The 23,779-nt window shown below is 35.7% G+C and overlaps 1 protein-coding gene across 1 annotated transcript in view; it reads right to left on the bottom strand.

Moving 5' to 3' along the window:
* kcnh8 (potassium channel, voltage gated eag related subfamily H, member 8) overlaps positions 1-23,779 on the bottom strand; it is a 148,555-nt gene that overhangs the window by 64,341 nt on the left and 60,435 nt on the right. The window contains exons 2-3 of the mRNA XM_031904503.1: positions 12,434-12,667; positions 597-728 (exon numbers count right to left, since the gene is read on the bottom strand). Of these exons, the coding sequence (XP_031760363.1) occupies positions 597-728; positions 12,434-12,667 (366 nt within the window). The remainder of the gene's footprint in view (positions 1-596; positions 729-12,433; positions 12,668-23,779) is intronic.

The following is a 23,779-nucleotide window of genomic DNA, read 5'->3' as shown; positions in this document are numbered from 1 at the left end:
TTTTGAGGGCCACATCCAGCTCATGGGTCTCCAGTTGGACAGCCCTGCCTTAGGGTGATCTGCTGGAGTTTATAGATAGGCTAGATCATTGTATATCACTTGAGTGGGAGTTGTGAGATTATAAACAGTACTGGCAGCCTGCTCTTATTAAAGCAGTTGCAGCATCTTTATTTAGTAATGGCTCTTTAAAAAAAAAAATTATTGTTTTTTCTGTATAATTTAGCTTTTTTTTCTTTTCTTGACTTTTTGCAAAAGCTGAAGACGTTATATTTTTCATTATACTTTTATTGCATTGCGACTTTTATTTGCACATTACACATTTTTAAGACCTGCTTGAAGATGGTTTTAATATTAATGGAAAAAGTTTTATTACATTCACTGCGCACTTGCGCAAACTACAAAAGTTCACATTTGCAAACCTTCTGTCGCAAGAAATGCAAAGGGTTCACTAACAGTGGTTTTTTTTTTCATGAATATGTTGTAAAAAGTTACGTTGGTCCCATTGAGACCCCATATATGTCGCTTGTTTATTGTCCTATTATAATTACATTTGTGGAGCTTTTTATCCTACGTTGATCACAAAAATGAATACAAACCTTCTTTTTTATCTTCTTTTTCAATCTTCGCTTTTATGTCAGTGATGTCTTTAAATGAAGCCAAAAAAAGGACCACGTCTCCTTTTTCATTTTTTATTGGAACAATATCCAATAGGCACCAGAAAGAAGTACCTGAAAAAATAAATAATGTCAACACATAGTAACATCAAGAAAAGTACAAATCCAAATTCCAAGAGCTGCAACTAATGCCATTTCAACCAAATCTTATTGGAGAGGTTAATAGTCGGAAACCACAGCTGTTCAGCATATGCAAACCTTCTCGTCTCATCGGCTGGAGCTTAGCAGTGCTTTTTTTTTTTTTTCTTTTGGAGTAAAGCATTGATTTAAATGCAAAATGTATCTAGTAGGATCATTAGCATGCCTCAGTGAAGGTTCTTATATTTTCTAGATCAAAATTTTCTTTTGAACTTCCTATTGATCATAACTCTTCTTATTTCAATAGAATATTTCCCAGTGTGTTGCATAGGACATCTGAGAATTGCTATTTACAGTGAAACATCTCCCTCTACTTTAATTATCAGCAATACCATTTGGTCTTCGATCATGCAAGATTTCATCACCAGTATATTCATTTAATTAATATGAAGAGCTAGAATTAATTTGACTACAACTTTAAGTAAACTACTGTATATGCTCTAAAATGCTATATTAAAAAAGTACAAGTATTTTACCATTTACTGTAGATATATACTATATACAAAATATATGCAACTAACAATCTTGCTGGCATTAAGAAAATCCAGAATGATAACAAGCATGCTGTCTTAGCAAATTTAAGCTCCCAAATGCTTTACAAAAGCAGCTTAATCCGTATAGCAATCTCTGTGATTTTAATGAAAACATGCCTATGCTATTTGTATGCAGAATGCAAACCTTCATGGTATCAATGTAGTAAATATAAAATAAATTAGGTTGGTGAGCTCTAATTAGATGTGTTATAATAATTAAGTATGTTCTAAACTGCACACAAAATAGGCATAAAGCATTTATCACTTAGGTGGCAATTCACTGCACTGTAATAAAGCAATCGTAATCTGTAACAGTACATTTTATATCTTGACAATATTTTGAATAGCTCAATTATCACCCAGCTAGAGACATTATCCAACAGACTGGAATGATATCTGAAATACAGAGATTTTCTACAAAATTAAATTCGGACGCATTCGGAAAAAGGCTCAAGCCCAAAATGTCCAAACACCACTACTACAAAATTATTATATACTGCATATTAGACATACACTCACATTTTTCACATTTTTCACATTTATAACAGACCCTGAGATATAAATATTCACTTAGCATTATCTCAAATGGAAATCAGGCTATCTTGAGCTATCCTGGGCACTGAAGGAATCTTCATTAGATGTAATTAGAAGGAGATGGTTAAAGATAGCTTAAATTCCTTTTGGGATAATGGCAGCTTGGCATATGACTGCAGAGATAAATGAGATACCCTAAATAAATGTCACTTTGGGATAACTCTAGCTACATCTGTATATTGTTTTCCAGCAGGCAGGGAGCAAATATATTGTGGCTCCTCAAGAGTCTACTTGACTGCAGGATACAGTGAATGACAATATCAGATGCAGATTATGTATTAACAAAGCTGACCTTGCTTTTATCTCTACCAGATGTCAACATGCTTTAGGTTGGGGTCTGCAAACAATTCAAGCTACCAAATCAAGCTTAAATATTTTACAGGCAGTAAGATATTTTTTAAGGGCTATAGCACACATGGTGATACTAGCCATCCAGTTCTCATTTTAAAATGTGATAGCTGTGAGCATTTTAATTGCTGCCACAAGTAGTAGTCATCAAAGCAATTGTTTTTGCTTTTTTTAACAATAATTTGTGGGTTTTCTTTTTAATGGTCCATATTTTGGTCAAATTTAATAGCAGACTGCAAAAAATTGCTTTCCTAGACTGCAAAAAATTGCTTTCCCAGACTGCAAAAAATTGCACCTTCCTGTCAATACATTACTGGCAGAGTCAACAATGCATACAGGAGGAGAATTGGGCAGAGTGAGAGTTTTTCTCTGTGCTCTCTTCATTGAGGAACATGTTCATGTTCAAGGATGGGGAGCCAGAGGATGCAGGCAGCCACAGAACATTATACTTAATTGCTGCCCAGAGAAAGCATTACATAAAGAACTTATTTGTGCTGTGCTTGAGCTTTTCTAACAGTTTTCAGTCTGATGCATGGTGTCATCTGCACTAGCTGTAGGTAGGGGTGCATGTGGTTGGAGCACACTTTTGTACCCCTAAAAAGTATGTTTAGCTGTGTAAAAATTTGCGGTAATACCTTTAATTTGCCACCTCCTCTCATTTTCCTTTTTCTATCACTCTGGTGTATGTATATGCCTATCTTTTTGTGTCTCTGTATTTATATACAGTTTTTATTGGTAGGACCAGACATTTCCAGTTTGAATTGCTGCTTCAATGTTATTATTTTGAGAAGGAAAGACCTGTTTTGGGGAGGGTTTAAAACACATTGCATTAAGCTCCAGACTTCAAAACTGCAAACTGTTTATCAGCAATCTTTTTCATTACAACGCTTATCTAACCATGATAAATCTTTCCTCTTTTTCAAAATCAATGCACGGTATATCCAAGATTAATAGCTGTAATCCAATTCTAAACCATAGAGATACAATTTTATACATATAAACGTGATAGAAACTTGATACAAACCGACCAACTCTCTGAAAACCAGTCTCATCCTTTTACTTTAGGATTAGTAATTACATTCATCAAAAAATATTTTATACATTACAGAAATATAATAAAGTATAGTTTATGTTACAGAAATATAATACAGGTTAGTTTATGTTTCACATATTCATATATTTGCACAATTAAGCTTGATGCAGATGAGATGTGGCGTATCCAACCGCTCATCTGATACTACTGCAATAAGGCCACATGCACGAATGGCCAAACTGAACTAATCTAACGTGAGTCCCCCATCTCCTTTTGTGTTGCCCGGGGGCAGGGTGTAATATGAAATGTTGAATCTTTTATAAATAGAAATTCCTCACCAGCCCATCACCATGGCCACTGAGGTAGAGTTGACAGAAAGTATTAATTTGCTAGGGACCTTTAGTATTCTCTTTGTCCTCATTAAGTAATGAGAATGGCTAGCTCTCCAGGGAAATTGACCCCACTTTACCAATGACAAGTTGGTATTTGGGAAATAAAGAATTAAGGTAAAATGTTTGTATTGACCCCAAAACTAATAACATTTGTCCTAGCAACACATAGTATGTTAAGAGAGAGAGAGAGAGGAAGTGAGAGAATATAATGACGAATTGCTAATGTTCCATTCATCTAAACGGCTTCCTACAGATTCTCACTTTATTCTTAAACTGATACCAACATGTTCTTCTTCAACATTGGAATGATACCTTCCCACCGCCTCTACCTTTAGTAGTGATGAGTGAATCTCTCCCGTTTCGGTTCACCATAAAATTCACTAAATGGCGAAAAATTTGCGAAACGCATTTGTCGTGCAATTTTTTTTCGTCGCCCGCATATATTCTTTTTGTCGCCCCCAATTTGACGCGAACGCTCCCAATTTGATGCACAACAAAAAAATTATGCGCAACAAAATTTTCTGTAGCGAATTTTCACAGAAGTTTCGCAAAACAATTCGCCAATGGCGTAATGCGGAAATTTACAGCGAATCCATGCCTGGAGAAAAAAATCACTCAACACTAACCTTTAGAGGTAGAGGCTGCAGGCCTGCATTTTCATTTTTTTGCTGCATGTGCCCCTGACGACAAAACATTTGAAATCAGAGTGAACATTTTAAGGCAGACTTTATGATTGCAACTTTTGAATATGCATTCATATCTTCTATCTAAAAATGATTTTTTGGATACAAAATCTAACAGCAAAGAGAAGGATAGGGGCATTTTAATGGCGACATAAACTTTCGGATCAACATGAGTTCAATGAATAGGGTTTGTGCTGAACATACTTTTTGCCTATTTTGTAATCATGCAAAATCACGAAAAATGTTTTTTGCTATTTCTTGAGCTAAACAGGACAAACAGGGAAACAATAGCTACCCCATGTTTGGTTCTTGCCAGGTAGATAATTAGATAATTAGATTTCCAGTGTACAGATAATCTTTTTGCGTAATGGACTACAGCTAACAAAGGGGTAGGGAGGGGGTTGTATATTGGTGGTAATCTAATTATCTACAAGAGCCAAACATGGAGTAACTTCAGCTTCTCTGTTTGCCTTATTCAGATCAAGAAATTCCATAAACTGAAGGGTGGAAGAAAAATATTGTTGGAAGATAAAAAAGTAAGATTGAACAGGAAGAGAAAGAGAGAAATAAAGCTTAGTTAGTTCTACAGAATGTGCTGTGTGCAAGAAAATAACAACCTGAGATGATAGTACAGGTATGGCAACCCTTAATCATAAACCTGTTATCCAGAAAGCTCAGAATAACAGGAAGGACATCTTCCAAAGAATTCATTTTAGCAAATAAAATCCATTTTTTAAAATGATGTCTTTTTACTGTGTAATAATAAAACACTAACAAAGCTATGTGAATCCATATTGGTGGCAAACAATCCTTTTGGGTTTATTTTATGTTTAAATGTTTTAGCTGATTTTTTAATTACAGAAAGATCCAGAAAACCCCAGGTCCCAAGAATTTCTGCATAATAAATCCAATACCTGTACCATGCTGCTTATTTCGCTAGTGATGCATGTTGATAACACCATAGCAATATAACTGTGAGAGTTTCAATTATTTAAATATAAAGTGTTAAACCTGACAAAGTAATGGACATGGATATTGCTGATGCATTTTCATTGAAAGTAAATTAATAGGATTCTGTTGTCCATATAATTGGTTTCCAAAAATAAGCTTTTAGTGTTGTGTTTTGTGTTGGCAAAATGTTTTCAATAAGCTCAAATGTCCCAATATGAGATTGACATGAAAGTGTAACTGCCAATCTAATAAACTATAATCCCAATGGCACCTACATAAACAGCGACGTGCAGTGTTCTTGATGCTTTTTATTCAGATCTCAGCAGACATTTCAGAGGAAACACCCTTTTTTCAAGTGCTCCTTGACATTTCCCCCAAAACGTCTGCTAACATCTGAATAAAAAGCATCAAAACCACTGAACATTACTGTTTATGTGAGTGCTATTTGGATTATTGTTCATTGGAGTTATGCATTCCTTCAATAAGCAGCAGGAGCACCACTTACATATACATACATGTACTGTATATGGCTACATGCATAGACTTGTGTTTCTAGGTGCAAATCTGTTACAACCCATAACTGAGTGAGGAATATGATGCTGAGGAAATGTAACATAAATTATTCATTACAAATACCCTATGAATATGCACTAAACTGACAGAAGCAATTCCAGTGGTCAGAATTATATCACTTTGTGTGGTTCATTTCTTACAGGAATGGGAGGTAACAAAGTGTAGTAGAACTGTTGTGTTCCCTTTGCATCTATTTTGTAAACTTGCACCCAGCATGGAATCAGGATCAGTAATTAGTTTGTTTTTACCACAGTGGTTAGTCTACCAACAGAAGGGCTGCTTACTATCATCTACACTTTGCAGATTTATTGTAAGTTTATTGTAAGGCTTGGTATGCAGATAGTGAGGCAGAACCTTGCAGATTAGTAATATGGACACAACCAGATGCATAAGCTGTACCATGTAGCATGCCTCTACTCTCTGGTACCACATAGCAGTCTGTTACATGGCAACGCTACACTTGTATGCTCAGGTAGATTTGTTTAGCTAGTTTTGAATAATATGGGGACTATGAGAATAATCAACAATATGGGGCACATTTACTAAGACACGAATCTGAACCGAATTGGAAAAATTTCGATTTGAAAACGAACATTTTGCGACTTTTTCGTATTTTTTGGGCGTCTTTACGACTTTTTCGTTACCAATACGATTTGCGCGAAAAAACGCGAGTTTTTCGTAGCCATTCCGAAAGTTGCGCAAAATCTGGCGATTTTTTCATAGCGTTAAAACTTGCGCGAAAAGTTGCGCCTTTTTCGTAGCGTTAAAACTTAAAAGGTGCGATGTTTCGCACAAGTTTTAACGCTACGAAAAAAGCGCAACTTTTTGCGCAAGTTTTAACGCTACGAAAAATCGCCAGATTTTGCGCAACTTTCGGAATGGCTACAAAAACTCGCGTTTTTTCTCACAAATCGTATTAGTAACGAAAAAGTCGCGACATTTTTCCGAAAAAAATCGCAAAATACCGATCATTACGAAAAAAACGCAATCGGACGCATTCGTTCGTGGCTTAGTAAATGTGCCCCTATGTGTATTTTGTGTATGTTTATGTGTGTATGCATAAATATAATAGAAAATGTGTGCTGTGCATGATTATAATATAATAATATATTATTATCTATTCCTCCTAAGTCCCCCACCTCCCATTTTACGTTGCCCTAGATAGTTTCAAGTGTGTCCCTGGCCTTGCAATATATTAGGTCTTCTTTTGCATGCATAGTAAACCAGGATTATTTTTGCTATTTTAATAACAATTTACACATGCCGATGTTTTACCCCATAATTAATAACCATTAATGTTACATATAAATTATAATTTAAACAATATATACATTCAGTTCTTGAAAGACAAACACTTATAAGATTTATATAAAAAAGCTTAATACATAAAATATCACCCACATTATATTCATTCCTATGTTTTTAGAAGCATATTTAAATGGTGAGTTCTCACTTTTACCCATTGATAAATATGCTTCTAAAAATCCCATAGGAATGAATAGAATGCTAACATTTTGATAAATCTGCCCCTAAAGGGGCAGACCCATTGTAAATAATGAGTAAAATATGAATTTCATGCATTCTTTTTCACAGTTTTATTCATTTTAGTTTTCTTTATTCCAATTAAATAAATAAGCAACCATTTAAACTTGGTAACATTTTAAGCTCATTTGAATCGCAAAAAAAAATGGTAACATTCATAAATTTGAATTTTGATTAATAAAGCCTCCCTGGGAAAGATTTATTAAGTACCAGACTAGGGAACCCACAGGGATTCTAAGCAGTTTAATATTGACCCTATTTAATAACAATCTCCTGAGATTTAGAACATTTTTGTAACAAACTAATACAGTTATCAAACAAGATAATGTGTCAATTTGTCCAAATATCAATTGTTTTGAGCAGTCGTACACATTCTTTTCAATCATGAGTTAGAGCTCAATAGCAGGTTAAAGCTCTAAAACCTAGACAAATAGTTATTCCTTTATACAAATAGCAGGGTGTGGTTAACAATTCAGACAAATCTTTGCACCTTGGAACTAATCTGGAAGAAATTGTTAAATAGGAAAGCATTATAACCCCTTGTAAAAAAATAACAATACATTATGTATCTGCCCCTAAAGATCTACTTACAAAAAAAACAGTTTTATAAAGGCCTAAGGCCTATAAGTTCCTATTTAAGAAAACAACCACAATTTATTTAATTGTAAATAAGACCAAAATGGTGTATTGAAACATTCTACAGACTTTTTTCCCTTCCTGCTGCATAAATTGAAATTGTTCTATTAGACCATATTCCAACTTATTAAAATGCACCAGTTCATGTATTATGACTATAGCATATGCATCAGTGACAAAGGCATTAGGAGACCCCAGGCTTCATTACCAACCTGGAACACTGGTCTGGGCCAAGTTAAAAAAATAAAAAACAAGTGAGCAGTCTTGAAGAGAAAAAGGATATCAAAAAAGAATGCAAAATCATTAATTTTGTAGTTCAAGCAAGGCCACAGCACCAATATCATTCTGATTCTGCAAGGATCCCTCGAGCTATAACTAGGTCTGTATCAGTGAGATGTCATACGCTGACAAGTCCTCACAAAATATTATGCTCATTATATTTCCAGTAGTTAGGATGTAGGAGAAATGTGGAAAACATGATTTATTATTTTTCTATAGTATGTTTACATGGTATTTAACCTGAGAACAGAAGCTCTTGCGTAAATGAAAATATAAGAATGGCTTTCTTATTGGCACAATCAATAAAGATTTAATACATCCATCAGAAAAAACATTTCACAGTCAAACCATTAACACATATATATGCAGGTCTTTTTAAATATCATTTCATTTTATATAAATTAATATGAATATTACATATATTTTTATAGGTTCTGTGTTTTAGGTCAAGCAAAATAAATGATCCAATTGACATTTTGTTCAGTGCAATTTCTCACTGCCACTAAAATGCTCAACCAGGATAACAGTGCAGATGCAGCCGAGGGAAAGAAAAGAAGAGGAGCAGAGGTCAAGGTGCCACAGCTCAAGAGAAAAGAGTAGAACTACAAGCTATCCAAAGTTTCTGCCAAGTAAAGTTGTGACTGAAATCCAAAATCTGTGTGCCTATTTCTGTCTAGTATAAGTAATGCTGTCCCTTCAATATCTACTACAGGTATTGGATCCCTTATCCGGACACCCATTATCCAAAAAGTTCAGAATTACAGAAAGGCCATCTCCCATAGACTCCATTTTAATCAAATAATTCACATTTTTAAAAATTATTTAATTTTTCTCTGTAATAATAAAACAATACCTTGTACTTGATCCCAACTAAGATATAATTAATCCTTATTGGAGGCAAAACAATCCTATTGGGTTTAATTTCTGTTTAAATCATTTTTATAGCAGACTTAAAGTAGGAGATCCAAATTATGGAAAGCCCCCTTATGGACCCCTTATCTAGAAAATCCCAGGTCCAGAGCATTCTGGATAAAGGGTCCCATACCTGTACAAGATCTGCAACAACATTATTAGGGAAAAAAATAATTATGACCTATGAGAAAATGCAAGAATTTTTTTTGTTAATAATATTTAAAGTTATTATTATAATCCTTTCTATATATATAATATATATAACACCAACATTATCCACAGTACTTTACAGAAAATATACATCATTCACATGGTATGGGAAACTAATTCCTTGAAGTTAGTGTCCTGGCTGGACAAGGCAGCAATATAACCTATAAACAATATTAATCAAGATAAGTGTTCAGATGGTTATGTGTTGTATCTGTGCCCTACAACCAGTTATGGATATTAATTATACTATTATCTTTGAAGGATAAGGACATTTATAACCACTGCGGGGTTCAAAATGTTAGGAATAGCCCTGTGATTATAATTGTTTACCTGATACCCTGGCCAGTGTTTCTGTAACTAGGCCTGTGGTACTTCTGTGCTAGCACCATGGGGTGATCTTCTTCTCTTCTTCCTTCTTTGCACTGGGAACACATGAGCAGCAGAGTAAAAAGTCAACCTTTAAACAAAAGGCAGGCTTTTTCACTCTACTGTGCATGTGTTGGCCCTAGGCCATTGAAGAATGCTCAAGCAGAAGATCACTCAGTGGTGCTCATACAGAAGTACCCCAGGTTGGTGAAGTTTTCAGCTAACAGGAGCATCTGCCTGGGGTTTCAGGTAAGCTATTACAATCACTGGGCAGTGCCAAACATTTGTCAGTGTTAACTAAAAAAAAGTTGGAAATTTGCTACATGTCCAAGCAACAAATCAGCATATGGTATTGACTGGTGACCTGTTTAAAAATATATAATTGGTTGCTATGGTTATGGGAGCTGGGAAACATTTTGCCTTTCATTATATATGGGGCAAGACAGTTAAATGTCTGTCACAAGAACTTGTAGATCTTGTGTAATTAGTCTACAGTATAGAGTAATGACAGATTAAACAGTCTTATGGCCCTTGTAGAGTTATGTGAATCCTTGATAGAGAAGGACCTCTGTGTTTTAATTTCCATTCAAGTGAATTTAGAATGAAAAAAGGCCTTTTGGGGTCTTATTTTCAAACAGGTTATTCTGTTGACAAACAAATAGTCTCTACTTTTAGAAAACATATTCTGAATGTATATTGTATGCATGGATGCTCTTCCACATCTTTGTCTCTACTTAAGTAATCTGCATTTCATTAGAAATACCAATGTTTTGGGAAGTGGTGTTGCAAGTTTATTTAAACATTTCTCATTTATTTAAACATTTCTTCCTTTCAGCCACATATAACTGCATGCATGCCACCCATTGAAGCACTTCATTAGCAGGAGTAATTTAATATCCCTCTTGCAAGGCTACTAGAGCATACAAGGAACGTTAGGATTTTATGTGCTTTAATATGAATTCTGTGTCAGTTGTTGTGAATATAGCTCTCATGGATTTAACTTAGGAGGATAAATGGTCAGCAACTTGTAAGTTAAGAGAACCAAAACTCTTAATAAAATTAACCCTACTGGATTTTAGATTGTAAGGCCCAATGGGGCAGGAAATAATGCATAATGTCTGTAAAACACTGGGTAAATGTGTCAATGATATAAAGATAAATATAAGCAACTCTGCTCTCTCAAGAGGCAACTACTCCTAAAAAAATAATAAATGCACAACATGTTCTACAAATTTGAACAAGAGGAGTGAAGGCCCTGAAACGGGATAGTAAGTTCAGAGAAAAAAAGGAGTTCAAGCTTGGTTTCTTAAACCTTTGGAGTCAAGGAACCTTTCTGATTATCTCCTTTATTCACAGGCCTTCATCGCCCACATGGGTGTCTGGCCCAGGTTGAAACATATATCAAAAGTGCTCTGCCTAGTGGGGCAAGGACCCACCTAGACCTTTGGCCCTGAATGTACAGCCCTTACTGGTAAGTGCTGATGGAACTCTAATAGTCATATTTATAAACATTGGAGACAAAAGTCATTGGTGATGTTCCTCATAGCAACCAATCAGATCTTTGCTTTTGTTTTCTAACTTTTAGGTGACCGTCCAAAACGAATTGCTGATTGGTTGCTATGGACAACCAGTGAGAGTTTGTCTCCAATGTTAAAAAATACACCCCTAAGTCCCTGCCTTTCCCCTCAGCTTCTCAGCCTCAGCTAACTTAACTGACATAATCCTACCACTTATAAGCTAAGGTCAGCTCCACAGAAACTGTCCTCAAACTAGCTGACCTGTCTAAAAGATGTTGTATGATGAAATGTTCACCGGTGCAATTATCTGAGGTATTGGTCCTCAGGCCCTTTGCATCATCAGTTCTTTTTTCATCAGCCAAAGACGTTTGCCTTAACTACTTTTAATTCACTTTCTCCTCCCTCTTGATTGACACTGAGAGCTGCCTACTTTTAGAATGCTTTACCTGTTCTCAGGTAAAAGTGCCTGGAACATTCAACAACAACAAATATCAAATACACTTATCAAATTATATTGATCTCTTGCGAGCACTCTTCTCAAAATGTATTCCGCAAACACTTATGGAAGCATTGACCTGACCGAATCTGTGTCACCTGGAGGAATTCCTTCTCATCCTATAGATTGTTGCTTTGAAAAAACTACTTAGGATTCAGCAATCATATTGCTTAATTTTCTTTTTCATCCATTTTCATACAGCTGATTACTCAGCAGAGATAATCCATAATAATGCATATACATCTGGGCTTCTATTACAAAAGCCAAAGATAATTGTGTTTAACTTATCCTTGTGTATTGCCATGGTTTGCAGGTTTAATAAAGAACTCTTTAATAAATAATTTTTATTTATGTAAAGTGATAAACATATATGTATTATATTCTTATGCTGCAACAGATACCAGCCATGACCTTTCCATTATTTTTGTATGCTGCTGTTGTGTGTTAATAAATAGATTGCATCTCTCAGTTTATATTGCATCCCACTCATAATGATTCATTACATTTACATACGAATAAGCAACTATAAATAAAAGGCCCGGGAAGATGCACTTACCATTCTTTTTGTAGAACATGATTTCCCCCTTGAATTCGCTCTTTTCCTCTAGTGACATTTCAATTTCAAGTGTTGTCTGTTCATTTGTTTCAGCACCATATAGAAATTTACAGCTGCAACTTTTCTGCATGACTTCCGTTCGTGCAAATCCAGCAAGTTCGCAGAATCCATCTGAACAGTAAACTATTGGGAATCCCTTGGCAACCTGAGCATTTGCGAGGATGAAGTTACTGTCTGTAAAAATGCAAAGTGTAAAAACAAATGACAGGTTAATTTATGTAACATTATGTTATTTTTGTAATGTCATTCCCATGACAAGATTTGTTCATGCATCCATGAGAAATAACCATCACTATGTTAACTGGTTTAATGGAACAGCCTGCTCTTTCATGGGAAGTGCATTGCTTTTTACCAGCAGGATAACATTGTCAACCAGTAGATTCTGCTCAAAAGAAATTAGAACTGTTGCTGTTTAAATGTAACAAATCTTTAGCATGGCTGCCTGTTAAGCAAAGGAAAGCATACTAAATACTTTTTCTAACTTGTCTATTCACTTGTCTCACTATATGTTCCTGGCCATCTCCTCCCCTCCTCTCAGGGCCACCGTCTTTTTACACCATCCACACCCACTGCCATCTCGTCTTAAACCTTTCTTGTTTAATGATTTTTTCCAGTCCTGCACTTAAGTGCCAACCCACTTAGACTGCAAGCTCTATAGGGCAGGGACCTCCTTCCTACTGTGTCTCATACCACATGGCACTTCATTTGTGTATTTATATGTATTAATTATATTTATTATAATACATGTCCTGTATTCAAACAAGAATGTGTAGAACTCTGGCTGTTTTTGTAGCAGTGGTTTTCTATTTTTTTTTTTTGTTCAAGCCCCACTGTGATGTCCAACATGGGTTCAGAGCCACCCCTGGCTAATAACAAGGTTAAGGATATATGGAAATGTTGTTGGTTTAGCTATTCAGCCATAGTTCTATGACTATCTAGGGAAAATGTGATTGTTCACTGTTTGGGAACCACTGCTCTGTAGCCTAACCACATTTCTCTGATGCATAATAATACTTCTCAAACATACATATTAAAATAGATACTGTACCCTCTCCTGATAATTATAAAAGATATTACAAATCTCATCAGTGTTCTGCGTCCAATATAAAGGTCATCAAGTTCTTCTGTAACTTGGGTAATACTTAAAATCAGCTGTATTATTCATTTAAAGTATAAATATAGTAGGTCATTTGATAGGACCAACTAATTTGACAGAGGGAAATTATGAGAATAATTACGAGATGGGTTATAGAACCATAGGAAAAGGAGAAATTATAAAATGAGCAGCTTAAAAGGTATGTTGACCTGGTAACAAGTGATTAAGCATATGATTAAAAGACCGATCATAAATAGGCTGATTATGAAGAATGATCAATTGCCAATGATATCATAAAAAATATAATATCATAATTTTGTTTGTTTGATATTATATAAAATAATAATGTCTTTGATTCCGGGTGAAAGACTCAGAACCAACATTTGGTGACACCTTTCTGCCCGAGGGGACCCTGATTATTGACTGTAATTTGGTGCACACCTGGGCCTGTAAGGTATGTAAGGTAAGATTTTACTCTTTGTACTTATTTGCGCTTCACAAAAACATGGACTTTTCAGGTTCATGCTGCATCTTTTACCTAAACAAATTGGCCATGTTGTTGGATAATACAAACCTTACTTGGAGTCATATTGGCTTATGTTCCTAGGGACCATGTGCCAAAATGCTGCAACACATTGCAAAATTAATCAACTTTTTATCTTTAAAGCCAAACACTAGAGCACCTCTGCAATTTTGTAGGCTGGCTAAACTGCTGAAAGTGTGTTTTTATGAGTAAAAAGCTAAAAAGTCAAACTCTGCAGCTTAGTAATAACACCCACGAGAGCCATTGCAGAATGTTTGTGGCATGATCTAGAGCTGAAATAAAAGTAAAAAGGAGTATTTTAAATTAAATAAAAAAAGTAGCAGGAGTAAGATGTAACCAGACAGATAAAAAAGTAAATGTAAAGATTAAAAAAAATTACATTTAGTGGTCTGCAACATACAGTTTAGTGTTATATTTGTGTTAGGTAGAAACACTGGCTTCCTAAGGAAAGGGTAAGACTGTTTAACTTTAATTGGATCCAAGGACATAGGGACTGAAAGGGCAAGACAGGTTATTATTTATCCTGTATTTATGTAGCACCAACAGTTTTTAGACATTGTTTATGACAATCATCAGCTCCTGTCCAAAATGAGCTTACAATCTATGAGGGAACTATAATAAATATTCTTACATTAAGTTTCCTTCTTGTCTAACACTTATGTAGCATTTACCAGCCATCTGTTTAAAAACAAAAATCTGATTGGTTACTATGGGGCTGATTTACTAACCCACGAATCCGACCCGAATTGGAAAAGTTCCGACTTGAAAACGAACATTTTGCGACTTTTTCGTATGTTTTGCGATTTTTACGGATTCTGTACGAATTTTTCGTTACCAATACGATTTTTGCGTAAAAACGCGAGTTTTTCGTATCCATTACGAAAGTTGCGTAAAAAGTTGCGCATTTTGCGTAGCGTTAAAACTTACGCGAAAAGTTGCGCATTTTTCGCGTAAGTTTTAACGCTACGCAAAATGCGCAACTTTTTACGCAACTTTCGTAATGGATAGGAAAACTCGCGTTTTTACGCAAAAATCGTATTGGATCCGAAAAATTCGTAAAGAATCCGAAAAAATCGCAAAACATACGAAAAAATCGCAAAGTACCGATCATTACGAAAAAAACGCAATCGGACTCCATTCGACCCGTTCGTGGGTAAGTAAATCAGCCCCTATGTGTTACTAGATGTGGGCAAATGTAATACTTTTTATTACATTACACTGTATATTCACTATGGCCCACTCACACTGGTCTCAGTTTTATGCTTGTATGTTTTTGGAATGAGGGAGACATGGTAGGAACCATACAATTGCTCATTTATGAACACAATGGCAGAGTGCAAAGTTCAATTTTGAACACAAATCACTGTGGTTTTAATGCAGCATTTTCTCCATAATTGCAGCATAATGGCATCCACATTCCAAGTTGCATCTGTAACAATTGTGCCTGATGTGTCATAATGGGGTCGATTGCACATGTATTTTGACGTAAATAAAGTTCAAAGTGGAATTTTCCTCTGATTCATTGGTCACAAGTCCAGTACGCCTATTGATGCAACCCGCTTTGGGACCAACACGTTGAGGGCGGAGGTAGCTCCAGAGTTACAACATCCATAGTTACCAACTATTTATTTAAATAGGCAGGATGTGTTTGAATGCAAGAACCTTAATTCATTGCATAAATATGAACTCCTCATTGTGTCCATTTTAAAGCACCCACCCATTTTAAAGCTATGTAAGAGACAAAGATAAAGACCTAAAAAAATGGCCACTAAAACCTTTTCTTTGAAATATGAACTTTTTTGCTGACAATGTCAGTTAACAAATAGTGGAGCTCATTTATGAACACTCGGCAAAGTTGCACCTGGGCAGAAACCCATCAAATATTTGATATCATTGTTCTTCCTGCAGCTGATTGAAAATGCCAATCACTGATTAATTGTCACAGGTATTATGGCTTCATACCGGCTAAATTCACCTGAGAATGTACAAAAATGATTGTAGCGTGAAACACACAACATGGCATCAAGCCTTCCCTATGGAATGCCTGTGAAATGATATTATCCAAAGAACATTTCATGGAACTTTTAGATAACTAAAGCATTGCTTTTAGCGCTTTTCCGCTAACCGAAAATATCCGCCCTACACCTCGTCTGGCATTAGCCATACTTACTTTGCTCCTTGTGAGATACAAAAACAGCTGTTTGTATGGAGATAGGCAAAACCACAATAACCACAGGAAAACCAGGCAGAACATAAACTGAACAAACTTCTTCCAGAGTGCACTGGTTGGATAAATCCCAATATCACAGCTATGCCAGGAAGCAACTTAGAGTGCGGCAGCAAAATACATGGCTACAACCCTTAAAAAGGAAAATAATAAAAGTCTCACCAAAGGGTGGGGAGGGGGAAGACAACATTGTGTCCTAAGACTAAAATACTTTGCAAGAAGGTAATTGAAAGCATAGACATTGGTTGTCACATATGCTCTGGACACATAAAGAATCAATGCCGTTTTTCCTTTCACATTTACTTGTAGAAACCATATAAACTCAATACATATCTAACAAATGCAAAACACTCCTGTTTGCACATTATCACATTATTGTTTTATTGCCCATCCTTCTTCTTTATCTGCCATGCCGGGTGCAGAAGCAGGCTGGACAGTTTTATTTCTCTGCACAGCATTTGCTGTATGACTGGCAGGAGGCATTGTTAGACTTGATAGGAAAATTAGCAACACTTCCTGCCTTATACACAATGGAGTTAGGAGGTACAGTCGCTCCCAAAGCCATCACACAGAAAAAGAACATGTATTTAGCTGTTGATTCAGTAACAAACACTTGAAAAATGTCTATTCATTGTTAATATTGCAAGTTACTTGATTAGAAATAATTGCAATAAGCATACATACTTACAATGAGACCAGAGAATTATAGCATATATAGGAAATATAGTATAGAATATATGGCTGTTTGAATTTTTTATTCTGTGTCAGAACATTAATAATAAATTATTCACAAATATACCTTTCTTTTCTTTATTCTTTTTTTGAGAGTCCTTTCTATTAGGTAAATCTAAAAGATACTTTTTTTTCTCTCCTCTTTATCATCTCCTGTGTACTGAGCTCCTGGGCTGCCAAAAGATGAACTGTTTCTGACTTTCTTTCATTATCATGGAATTCTGTAAACTGCATCTCTCAAACAAAAATATCTATGCTAAGGCTCCTTGTTATCTGATCAACAAAAACATATATAAAATATATACTGTACCTTCCTGTTCATGCTGCAATACCCCACACTATTATGGTATACAGTACAAACTATTACTTATTACTGTTATAAGCAATGTTCTCGTCTCCTCCTGTTTTATTTTAGATTTTTAATTTGTTTGTTTATTTATTTATATGTCTCTACCGAAAGTTTGAAAACAAACTAAGTGACTATTTTGCAATAAACTGAAGAGGACCCAAATTGACCTTGAAACTATTGTTGATTTGAGTGGTTGTCACAATGAAATCCAATTACTACTAACTAGCTGCATGGAATAAAATGTCTTTTTTATGTACTCACAGAAAAATATCTATTGGAAAAAAACTATCCCATAAATTAACTGCCGTACAGTTTTGCCCAGCTACAAGGTCATTCTATTCTCTCAAACCAAAAGCCTGAGTCTTTTCGAGTGGCCTTTTGAATTTCTTTTTTTTTTAAGAAATATATTGACAAACTACCAAAATGACTTTAGAAAACAGAAAAAATATGAATGCTTAAGACTTTCAAGACAAAACCTGGTTGTGTCTAATTAAGAGGTTTATTTCCTTCCAGTATCTTGATGATGTTATAAATGAACATTTAAAGGGGTTGTTTACCTTTAAATTAACTTTTAATATGACGTAGACATTGATATTCTGAGGCAATTTGCAATTGGTGTTAATGTTTTTTTTTTTTTGTTTTCTTTAGTTATTTAACTTTTTGTTCTGCAGCTCTCCAGTTTGGAAATTCAGTAGCTATCTGTTTGCTGGGGTCTTGTTTACCTTAGCAACCAGGCAGTGGGTTAAATGAAAGACTGGGATATGAATAGGAGAGGGGCTGAATAGTAGGAAAAGTAATAAAAAGGAACAATATTAATACATTTGTAAGTGTACAGAACAATAGTTTTTGGCTGCCACGGTCAGTGGCCCCCTAGTTGAAAGCTGGAAAAATTTAGCAGTGGAAGGCAAATCATTTGGAATTTATAAAAAAATAATGAAGACCAATTGCAAAGTTGCTAGGGACAGGACATTCTATAACATGTTAAAAGTTAATGTAAAGGTGAAGCACCCCTTTAACAAATTGTATGATGACCGTTATATCATTATACTGTATGATGACATAATTACACCTTTTGCTTTCTGAGCACTCATTCTCTATCCGACTATGAAGACCTACTGGGTCACTTCCTCTGTAGCTCATCCCTCTGTAGCTCATGCCCTGTAGCTCATCATAGTTGGAGGAACTAATATTAAAGTTTCTTCTCGTATGAGGAGCAAAGGGGACCTCTCCCCCACTGCTCTGCACGCGATTGAAAAGACCCGCGCATGTGCGATCGTGGGGGGGGGGGGAAGGTCGACAGACAGGGGGCGGCCTCATTGCGCCCGGCTTATAAATCCAGTCCTGGGTACAGTCTTGTATGATCTTTTAAGATCAATTAGCCAAACTGGCTAATAGGTGAGTAATGGGGGAAATATATGACCCATCCTACCTCAAAGCCAATTGAATTTCTCTATGATAAGAACAGTACATCTTTTCATTATGGTGTTTCATCCAAATCCATCCTAGTAATGGATTTCTAATCTGGAACCCTAACAGATTGTATGGCTTAGAGTGTAACAGAAAGACATTTTGTGGTTCCTCTACCACTAGATATCGGTGGGGAAAATGCATAAGCCAAGCTACTATGTTAGAATACACACATAACATTTTAAAATCTAATTTATCTTCTAACCTTTGTCATTTTTGTCATAGTATAAAAACTGCACAGGAAAATTAGTATTTGTATTTATCATGGGAACATTAACTAAACATAAACATAAACGGCAAAGAGGAAAATTACGAAAACTGTATGGAAACTGCACAGCATCAATAACTATTCTGACTGCTGTTTGGTACCTGGCATAGAAAGCACAATATGTACATCACAAGCTATGGAAAAGTAACACATCTGTTGTGTTTGTCCTAAATTTGAGGGCACATAGTTACATAGTTACATAGTTACATAGTTACATAGGGTTGAAAAAAGACCAGTGTCCATCAAGTTCAACCCATCCAAGTAAATCCAGCACACACAACCCACACCTACCAATCTATACACTCACATACATAAACTATAAATACAACCACTAGTACTAACTGTAGATATTAGTATCACAATAGCCTTGGATATTCTGATTGATCAAGAACTCATCCAGGCCCCTCTTAAAGGCATTAACAGAATCTGCCATTACCACATCTCTAGGAAGGGCATTCCATAACCTCACTGCCCTCGCCGTGAAAAACCACTTACGCTGCTTCAAATGGAAGTTCTTTTCCTCTAATCTAAAGGGGTGGCCTCTGGTGCGTTGATTGTTTTTATGGGAAAAAAGAACATCCCCCAACTGCCTATAATCCCCTCTAATGTACTTGTACACAGTAATCATGTCCCCTCGCAAGCGCCTCTTTTCCAGAGAAAACAACCCCAACCTCGACAGTCTAACCTCATAGTTTAACCCTTCCATCCCCTTAACCAGTTTAGTTGCACGTCTTTGCACTCTCTCCAGCTCATTAATATCCTTCTTAAGGACTGGAGCCCAAAACTGCACTGCATACTCAAGGTGAGGCCTTACCAGGGACCTATAAAGGGGCAAAATTATGTTCTCATCCCTTGAGTCAATGCCCTTTTTTATACAAGACAGCACTTTATTTGCTTTAGTAGCCACAGAATGACACTGCCTGGCATTAGACAACTTGTTATCAACAAAAACCCCTAGATCCTTCTCCATTAAGGAAACCCCCAACACACTACCATTCAGTAGATAGTTTGCGTTTATATTATTTCTACCAAAGTGCATAACTTTGCACTTATCAACATTGAACCTCATTTTCCAGTTTGCTGCCCAGTTATCTAATTTTGTCAAATCGCTCTGCAAAGCGGCAGCATCCTGCATGGAACTTATAGTTTTGCACAATTTAGTGTCATCAGCAAAAATAGAAACAGTACTGTCTATGCCCACCTCCAGGTCATGGTGGTGGATGGGTGTGCATGGGGGTGTTGTGACAGCAATTTTTTTAGATGAAGCTGCCTCTTTGTATAACCTTAAAAATATTTTACCCAGATATAATTATATTTTACAGGGTGCGAGAGCAAGTTAATAAAGAATGGGACCTTTGTTCTATATAGTACAATCCAGAATTAATCCTACACATGATCATTGCTGTATCCTCCTAGACTTATTGTTTTGTATAATGAATGTGAAAATCAATCAGTGTGAAAATCAAAATCCTGCTATTCAAACTGAATTGATGAACCAACAATAAGTATGTTGTGTTTATCTTATGGCAAGTCAGACTTTAAGTGAGGCTTATACAATTAATAAACAATGTTTCCCATTCACCTTCAGTGGATAGCTAATTTGTACTTACTAAATGCAAATTTGTATATGTCTGTGAACATAAATTGATGTTGTGCAGTATGTATTTGAATATATTCATTTCTCATGTGTGCTCCTGGGTAAATTGGGTCAATTTAATTTTTCAAGCTGAACATGAACACTGTCATGTGTTTTTTTGTTTGCATTATTAAGACTCTCTTTAGTAAACCTAGTGATTATTCTAAATTAGTATTTGTAGATTTCTAGATTAAATAAAAACAGATAACAAATTGCAAAAAATATACATTGCTTATGTGTAGGTGTTAATAAGTGATTATTAGTAGTATCAATAGGGTGGCACGCCCATTATAACATCAACATTTTTTAAAATCCATTTATAGTTTTGGTTTATAGGGGCCTGAAATAAAGACTGACAGTCAAATGGCTATTGTGTGCCACTCTTATTGAAGAGTATACATTTAGGGGCACATTCATCAAAGTACGATTGAGTCCGAATACAAAAAAAATAGTATTTTTCGTAAGTTTTAGAACTGTGAGTAGTTTTTGCGATTTTTTTTCGTTAATATGTGCAACTTTTTTGTACTTTTGCGAGACAATTTGTGCGACAAAATCGTATTTGTCACAACGAGTACGAAAGTTTTGGATTCATTCAAGCTTCAGTATCGTGACTTTCCTTGGGCCGGGTTGGAGCTGCAGAGTGCCATTGAGCCCTATGGGAGACTTTCCTTGGGCCGGGTTGGAGCTGCAGAGTGCCATTGAGCCCTATGGGAGACTTTCCTTGGGCCAGGTGGGAGCTGCAGAGTGCCATTGAGTCCTATGGGAGGCTTCCAAAATCATGCACTGAAGGATCAAAGAAAGGTTTTTGCCCCGTTTACGAGAATTCGGATACGAAAATTTTGTGACTATCGCAAATGATCGTTTCAATACGAAAATTTTGTATCGTAACATTTGCGATCATTGAATCTGGCCCTTAAACTAGAAAACTGGCTTGTTTAACAGAGGGACTGCAATGTTTATGAACAAAATCATTATTAGGTTTCATAGAACATATAAAGCCTATTTGGAGGCCACATGAATGTTTGCTTTATTACTTTATTATAAGAGAAGGTCATGGGAGCTTCCCACTGCTTACTCCTCTAATTGGGAATCAACATATCTCTTTTGGCTTTACTTATAATGGCATTTGGTTACTAGGCAACTGACAAAACCTTGACTGGAGAGCACTGATCTTCTAAGTCATTTTTGAGTGGTTTCTATCTACAGATTCCCTTAATGGAGCAATTTTGACACATTAAAGATAAAAGGCATATTAAAGCACCAAACTTGATTGCCTTAACTAATATGTGTACTTATGTAGTAGATTCTCTCCACCATGCCATGGAGAATACAAAAGTTTGACTGATTATTGACATCTCTTTTTATTATGTTAAATAGAAACCGCCAACAGGACTATGCAATATAAATCCAATGAGCCTTCTATGCATTGTGTTATACATTTGATATATGTGTTCTACTGAGTCCATTTTTAAAAGTAAATTTTTGTATATTACAGGATCTAATATCCAGAATGGGTGGGACTTGGAGTTTTCCAGATCTTTTCATAATTTGGATCACCTAGGAGCACATTAATTAAAGTACGATTGAATCCATATACAAAAAAGTTTTCATACTGTACGTATGTTTTGCGACTTTTTCATTAATTGCGCAACTTTTTCGTACCTTGCAACAATTTGTATGACAAGTTTTGGAGTGCCATTGAGTCCTATGGGAGGCTTCCAAAAACATCAGTCAGAAAGGCTTTCGTTCGGATACGAAAATTTTGTGACTTTTGGATTCCAATACGATATTATCATGACTATTACGATTTTTTTGTAAGCATTTTCGTGATGTTTTCCTTCTATATTTTCCCCAGTCCCCGTGCCGCACAAGGTTTTTTATTGTGATTTTTACCCCAATCACAATTCCTCTACTTGTTTAAAAATAAATGGAAAATGTGATTTGCGTTGATTTCTTTTGGCATGACTTAATGGTAATTTTTCATATTCCAATATTCGCGGAATTTTTTTTGTTGAGTGTCAAATTGGGTGCGTAATAAAAGGGCGCGTCAAATTAAGCTCGGTCGCATCAAAAAAGGACACAGTCGCGTAAAAAAAAGTGCAGTTGCATCAAAATTGGGCACGGTCACGTCAAAAACAGCGCAGGCGTCAAAAAATAAACGAGGATGACAAAAAGGAAAAAAAAATTGCACAACAAATGCATTTCACAATTTTTTTGCCGTTTTGCGAATTTTCTTGCCATTTCGCAATTTTTATGGTGAAGCGAAAAGGGACAGATTCGCTCACCACTACTCTTCAAAGAATCTTTCGGAAAGAAAGTCATAATCTATACTGTGGCCTTCTGGTACAGGAGCCCAAAACATAAGGTGTAGCATTTTAGTTCTCCAAAAATAAATCTAACTTTTTTATTATATTTTGCCTGGAGACAATAATGTTTTATAGATCCTATCTATAAATACTGCATATGATCCAAACAACTGGGCAATTATTATTGATTTTATTTTTTAACAAAACATTTTAAGGATAGAGGTAACAAAAACATGTCCACAAAATTCCAGCATTTAACAGAGAATATAAATTGTACTTGGAATTGTGGACTATTTCAGTTCTACATTGCTAACAGAGAGAAGATCTGACGCTGCACAACCTACTCAGTGAAACAGATGTTTAGCATAGCAAAGACGTGGCTTTGCTCGCAATGGCAATTTTTCTTTGCAGAAACAAATCTCTCAGCAACATGAACAACGTATGTTTCATGGATATCTAGTTCACATCAGGGGCACTGCGCACTTGAATTATGGATGAATGCATTTTTTTGTTCTTTAACAAACACGATGATGATTCATCCTTTTGTAGATTTAATTTGAAAATCTGAAAAGTAATGTTAATGTATAATATATTTATCCTGTACATACAGTAAAGTAGTGTAATCTGATAGAAGAGGGGGGGGGGTCAAATGATTACCTTT

This window comes from Xenopus tropicalis, chromosome 6 (genome assembly GCF_000004195.4).
Source record: "Xenopus tropicalis strain Nigerian chromosome 6, UCB_Xtro_10.0, whole genome shotgun sequence".
Taxonomy (NCBI): Eukaryota; Metazoa; Chordata; class Amphibia; order Anura; family Pipidae; genus Xenopus; species Xenopus tropicalis.
This window is presented reverse-complemented; position numbering and strand designations above follow the sequence as displayed.